The sequence below is a fragment of the Lynx canadensis genome, chromosome D1 (genome assembly GCF_007474595.2).
Source record: "Lynx canadensis isolate LIC74 chromosome D1, mLynCan4.pri.v2, whole genome shotgun sequence".
In the NCBI taxonomy this organism is placed as follows: domain Eukaryota; kingdom Metazoa; phylum Chordata; class Mammalia; order Carnivora; family Felidae; genus Lynx; species Lynx canadensis.
This window is the reverse complement of record NC_044312.2, coordinates 101,891,679-101,898,825: the sequence shown is the minus strand read 5'-3', so window position 1 is coordinate 101,898,825 and position 7,147 is coordinate 101,891,679. Positions and strand designations below refer to the sequence as shown.

Sequence of the window (7,147 nt, the reverse complement as noted above, 5' to 3'; positions counted from 1 at the left end):
TATATGTCTTATAAATAAATATATATACATACGTATATATTATGTATCATACACATATCTTTTCTTATACCAAAAACAGGATTGACTTTTACGCCTCATGAACCACGTTCTGGCCGTGATTTTTGACAATGATACCCAAAGCAAAGGAGATCCTAGGCTGAGTCTTACATGTTCACTAAGGTTTGGTGATAGGGGACCACCTGAGTAGAGAAGACACCAAGGGAAAGGACATGAATTGCAGCATGAGGGAACAAACTGATTGAAAAGATCTTGAGTTCGGGGAGGCAAGAGGACAAAAGCTAGTTCTATAGGGATATGCGTCATTCCCTCTAGCTGCAAAAACCACGTGATGATTTATATACCACATGAAACCACATTGCAGAAACAACAGACTGCAATGTCCCAAAACTGCAACGTTTAAGGAAATTGTAAGTGAACAAAAGTAATACATCTTGCAGAGAAGATTAAGTCTTGTCAACACGAAGAGACTTGAAGAAAAGCATTTAGAATATGACTGCCTTTATAAAAGGAGCTCTCTACTAATGTAGATGTTTAAACTGTCAACTGCGGGCTTACTAGGCTATTTCTTTACTGTACATGAAACTTACAAGTTTCAGACTAGAACTATCAGATGACATGATGGGGGTAACAGATGCTTGACCAAAGACATGCATCTCTATTTGCTTTCTTTCAGTCCCCATTTGAAGCCGATGTTACAGACAAACTACACAGCAGTGACTGAGTTTATCCTCCTGGGACTGACAGATCGAGCCGAGTTGCAGCCTGTCCTTTTTGTGGTCTTCCTGGTCATCTACCTTATCACAGTAGTTGGCAACGTGAGCATGATTTTGTTAATCCGAAGTGACTCAAAACTTCACACGCCCATGTACTTCTTCCTCAGCCATCTCTCCTTTGTGGATCTCTGTTACGCTACCAGTGTCGCTCCGCAGATGCTGGTTCATTTCTTATCCAAGAGAAAAGCCATTTCTTTCCTTGGTTGCCTTCTACAATTCCACTTTTTCATTGCCCTGGTGATCACGGATTATTATATGCTGACGGTGATGGCTTACGACCGCTACATGGCGATCTGCAACCCCTTGCTGTACGGTAGCAAGATGTCCAGATGTGTCTGCCTCTCTCTTGTTGCTACGCCTTATATTTACGGTTTTGCAAATGGCCTGGCACAGACCATCCTGATGCTTCGCCTCTCCTTCTGTGGACCCAATGAAATCAACCACTTCTACTGTGCGGACCCACCTCTCATAGTCCTTGCCTGCTCGGATACGTATGTCAAAGAAACTGCCATGTTTGTGGTGGCTGGTTTCAATCTCACATGCTCTCTTGCCATCATTCTCATCTCCTACATTTTTATTTTCACGACGATTCTGCGCATCCGTTCTGCAGAGGGGAGGCGCAAGGCCTTCTCCACCTGTGGGTCCCACTTGACGGCCGTCACCATCTTTTATGGGACGCTATTCTGCATGTATCTGAGACCCCCTTCCGAGGCATCTGTAGAACAGGGGAAAATTGTCGCAGTTTTTTATATCTTTGTGAGCCCTATGCTAAACCCTTTGATCTATAGCCTGCGGAACAAAGATGTTAAACAAGCAATCAGGAAAGTTGTCCAAAAGAAATTACTTTTTAAATAGACACTTTGGTCAGAGGTATGTAATATGTCTTATAATCTCACCAATTAATGAACATTTACATTTAGCAAATCACTTTCTGTCATTACATGTTCTTTGTCGTTCCTAATTTGAATATGGGACTTAGAAGACTATATAAGATATTTGCAAACATTTAAAGTGCCGTCTCAGTGAAGAAGGACAAATACTGCATAGCAACTGAAAGACAAGACCAGAAGGCATTGCTCTTGCTTTATAAATCAATAAAGAACAAAAGATTCTACCAATAAATTCGTAATTGTACAAAGTCATAAAAAAACCCCAGAATTACCAAATGATACTATGTCAATGATCACATGTTCAATTTTTACAGTGCTTAAGAATTTTCAAACTGATTTCTGAAAACTTTTCAACCATAGCAGGTATTTTTTTTTCTTTTTGCATTTCTATAGATCACATAGTAATAAAGATCTCTGGGTAATTCATATTACCCTAAGAAATAACTTTAGTGGTGCCTGGGTGGCTCAGTGGGTTAAGTGTCTGACTATTTTGGTCCAGGTCAGGCTCTCCCTGTTCCTAAACTGGGGCCCTGTGTTGAGCTCTGGACTCACAGTAGGGAGCCAGCTTGGCATTCTCTGCTCCCTCTCTCTCTCCCTCTCCCTCTCCTCCATTCCCTCCCCTCTGTCTCTCTCAAAAATAAACAAACATTGAAAATAATTAAAAAATATTTTTTAAACAAAAGAAATCTCTTTAATTTTTTTTAAACATTCATTTATTATTGAGAGACAGAGAGAGACAGAGCATGAGCAGGGGAGGGGCCGAGATGAGGAGACACAGAATCTGAAGCAGGATCCAGGCTCTGAGCTGTCAGCACAGATCCCGACGCGGGGCTCGAACTCACAAACTTCAGATCATGACCTGAGCTGAAGTCGGATGCTCAATGGACGGAGCCACCCAGGCACCCCAAGAAAAGAAATACCTTTAGAGTGATAATCCTAGTTCACTGTAATCCTCATTCATAAGGCTTTTGAGGGAATGGCATATTTTCCTTAGAAGGTTTTTATTTTTATTTTTTTAAATTAATATTCACCCTTATACCCTCATCATACAAGTGGTTTGGTAGTTTCACTTGTATTTTTTTTTTTATTATGGACTATTTCCAATGCATCGAAAATAGAAAACAATGTAAAGACCTTCTGTGCAAATGTATCTAATCATTATTACGGCTTCACACATGCCAGTTTGGGCTCAGATTATTTCACATACTCAGCTATTCTCAAACTAAGCCCTCCCTGCCTGATTCCGTTTCTCTCGCCATTCCCTACACTCAACCCTGCTGTGAATTTAATGTTTCTTATCCCTATGTAGAGTTCCACACTTGCTGGTGTTCTTGTGTCCATAGAATTATATAATATTTTTTTTAGCAGATTGAAAACTTGGCTATAAATGAAGTCGTGCTATCCTTCTGCAAGTTATTCTGTTTTCACTAAATCTTGTTGGATTCATCCGTGCTGATTCATGGAGCATGAACTGTCACTGGTATAGTCCACGTCAGTATATAAATATACCACAGTCTCTCTATCCATTCTCTTATTGATGGGGGAATACATTTTTCCTGTTCCTTGGTAATATGAAAATCTAGCAAACATTTTGCTCTGAAATTCTGAGTGTGGACCAGTTCAAGCATTCCTCCATGTAAATTCCCAAGAGGGTAATTTCTGGGTCATAAAAGAGTATCTTTGCGTTTAGTAGATATTGACAAATTGCTCTACTTAGTGCTGTCCCAAAAACAGTGTGCGAGATTGGTCTTTACTCCATATTCTTGTCAATTCCTATGTACTGTCAGACTTTCAAAATGTTTTCCAATCTGATGGGTGTAAAATGGATTCTAATTTCTTCTTTAATCTTCTGTGTTGTCATTACAAGTGAACGTACCAAATACGTTCTTTGGTACTGATTGAAAAGCTGTCTTTTCTTCAGTTGTCTGTCTACATTTTTTGTTCATTTTTCAGCTGGGTTATTTTAGCTTTATTTTTTACCTTCGCATTAGCTCCTTATGTATTCTGTACTAGATACCAACCTTTTCATGATATATGCAATGCAAATACTTCAGTCTGTTTGTAGCTTATGTTTCCCTTTTGTGCATGATGTATTTGGTGGTATTTTAACATAGTTCAAATGTTAATCTTCTCTTTATGGTGTGTTTGTATGTTTTGTGTAAACAATTCTTTCCGATTATAAAGATATTCTCTTATATTTTCTTTCAATGCTTTAGAGTTTTATTTTTGCATATTTAAACCTTTCTTTTCCCTAGCATTATAAATGTTGCAAAACAGACTTTAATTCTGATTGTGTAAGGAAAACAATAAATTTTCTATCGTTTTTTTCAATAGCCCGCCCGTTTTTTTATGAGAATTCTATCTTGCATCACGTTTTCCTATTTGTATCAGTCTTTCACTAGGTTCTCTTTTTAAGGACCAAGTTGTCCATTCCATCATCATTGCAAACTGTTTTTTTTTTTAAATTTTTTTTTTCAACGTTTATTTATTTTTGGACAGAGAGAGACAGAGCATGAATGGGGGAGGGGCAGAGAGAGAGGGAGACACAGAACCGGAAACAGGCTCCAGGCTCTGAGCCATCAGCCCAGAGCCTGACGCGGGGCTCGAACTCACGGACTGCGAGATCGTGACCTGGCTGAAGTCGGACGCTTAACCGACTGCGCCACCCAGGCACCCCGCAAACTGTTTTTAAAAAATAACCTTACCACCTCTAATCCGGAAGCTTGAAATGTTAGAGTTTGTTGAAGGATCTTTGGCAGAAGACTTTAGAGTATACAGAAATATCTTATTCTCTCCAGAATGTCCATTATTTTCTCAGAAGGCACATGATACCAACTTCATTGAGCCAGTGATGGTGGCTACAAGATGGAGAAAGACATAAGGTACTTATATTCTATATTTGGTCCCGTGTCCACCCTCTTATTCTGATACTTGCCACTTCAGATCTTCCTTTCCTAGGTTTAACATAGTTTGCAGTTCGTCATAAGTTTTGCATGCCTTGATCATCTCTTGTGTCTTACCCAAACTGGGCCACTTTCCAAACTGGAAGCTGCCATATCCAGATTTAAGAGTTCACAAGGAAAATAGCAACGGAAGTGAGGTGTTGTGTTACTTTCCTCTTCAGGCATTACAGGTGGTCCATTGCCTGCAGGATAATTTGTGTATCCATCCATTTCATGGTATCTTACTGCTCATCTTTGGCATTTTCTCCTGAGACATACAAGGTTTGGAAATCAATGGTGTTGAAAATTACTCTCAAAGGAAACGGGAGCTGAGCAGAGCAGGGTCTTATGAGATCAAGGTCAATTCAGTTGATTTTTTATTTTAAGATTTTCAGTATCCTACAAATGCTTTACTGTTTCAAATATAAAATCTGAGAGGGATGCTTGTGGATTTATCAATTTCTCTTCGCAATTTTTGCGTATTTTATTAGCTCCTGTCAGCTAATGAATGAGGCTTATCCCTTTTAACATTTTGTACATTCTCTCCCAACTTTGATGATTAAAACCTAAGTGTGCATTTTGCCTGATATTCAGATACCTTCAGCAGTATTTTTTATTCTTTTCAGTTAGTTGATGCCTATTATGTTCGTTTCTACCCTGACTTTCAGGCCCTGAGTCCTTTCAATTACTGAATTTCATACTTTTATGAATATACAGGCTGACGAATACTTTCTAACAGTTTATTTTGCACCTAGAAAGCATTTACTCTGTGTTTTCTCCCCTTTCTAACACGAATTAAATTGTGTTCTCTAAACTTTATTTTTTAGTTTTTTGTTCTACTTTTTATTTGATTAGAATACATTGTACTTTCTACTTTTAGTAAAGTTTTAAAAATTTGGATAGATATAATGATTGAACAAAGTCATTAGTCATACTTTTCTTGGAATAATAAAAGGATTATAGAATATTTTAACATGGATACTCCTGCTTCTATCTTATATGGTGTCATGAAGAATGATATGTGATTGACAATAAATTATCACTTAATAATAAACTGTTTAAATATTACCTGTTATATATGACTACAATTATAATTATATTGAATATTTATCTAATTTATCTAATTTATCTAATATTTATCTAATATTAATGTTCCTTTAAAATTAGCCATTTTTCTCAATGACTCACTGTTCTCTTTGTATCCCCTTTTTATCCTGGGTCTAGTTTTCTTCTACATGATTTATACCTTTAATTAGTCATCCTCAATGACCGTTTGTTTGTGTGAGAGAAATTCTGTTTTTATTCGTCTGAAATTGCCTCGTTTTAACTTTAATTCTTGATGAATAACTCATTCGGGTACGGATCTAGGTAGACTGGTATTTCCTTTCAGTACATAGAAAATTATTCTTTTTCAGGTCTGTCTTAGTGTGTTCCACAGAAGATTTTATTACCAGATCCTCTGTTATTTCTCTGTAGGTAAATTTTCTTCTTATGTCAAATTTGGTGTGTTTTAGTGTCAGTTTTTTTCTTTGCTGAGTAAGCCCTATCCTCTGGGTATATGCTCGCATAGTATCACGAACCTTTAATGCATAGGACTTTTCACACCTCTAAGTTAATACTTGTATGATATTTGTGTGATCGATTCATGATTGTAGCATAACCAGATTGTTGGCCCCAGAGGGCAAGGTCCATATCTATCTGCTTTTGCTCACTTATTTTAAAGCCAGTATTTTCCCAAACCTAGAACAGATGATTCTCAATAGATCTATATTGAATTAATAAACTATCATTAAGCTCATTGCATTATAATTATGTCATTACAAATTCTACCACTTTTCATCATGATCTTCACAAATTCTTAGCAATTGAAAACCTCACTGCGCCTCTTTTCATGTGTCTGTTAGCCATCTGGATGTCTTCTTTGGAAAAGTGTTTATTCATGCCTTTTGCCCATTTCTTCACTGGAGTATTTGTTTTTTGGGTGTTGAATTTGATAAGGTTTTTATAGGTTTCGGACACTAACCCTTTATCAGATACATCATTTGCAAATATCTTCTCCCATTTTGTAGGCTGCCTTTTAGTTATGTTGATTGTTTCCTTCACTGTGTAGAAGCTTTTTATGTTGATGAAGTCCCAATAGTTCATGTTTGCTTTTGTTTTTCTTGCCTTCTGCAATGTATCCAGAAAGAAGTTGCACTGGCCAGTGTCAAAGAGGTTACTGTCTGTATTCTTCTCTAGGATTTTGATGGTTTCTGGCTCCCATCTAGGTCTTTCATCCATTTTGAATATATTATTGTGTATGGTGTAAGACAGTGGTCCAGTTGAATTCTTCTGTATGTTGCCACCCAGTTTTCCCAACACCATATGTCGAAGAGACTGTCTGTTTTCATCTTTGTCAAAGATGAGTGGACTATATAGTTTTGGGTCCATTTCTGGATTTTCTATTCTGTGCCATTGATCTTTGCGTCTGTTTTTGTACCAGTACCATACTGTTTTGATGACTACAGCTTTGGGAGATAGC

At 37.5% G+C, this 7,147-nt stretch overlaps 1 protein-coding gene across 1 annotated transcript; it reads left to right on the top strand.

Annotated features, from left to right (window-relative positions):
- The first annotated feature begins 710 nt into the window (after positions 1–710).
- Positions 711–1,649, top strand: LOC115525425 (olfactory receptor 1030-like). The gene has a single exon (XM_030332621.1). The coding sequence runs from the start codon at positions 711–713 to the stop codon at positions 1,647–1,649; it is 939 nt and encodes a 312-aa protein (XP_030188481.1).
- Positions 1,650–7,147: the final 5,498 nt, after the last annotated feature.

Excerpts from the sequence above, each read along its gene's own strand:
- LOC115525425 (XM_030332621.1), top strand. The coding sequence starts at position 711 with ATGTTACAGACAAACTACACAGCAGTGACTGAGTTTATCCTCCTGGGA.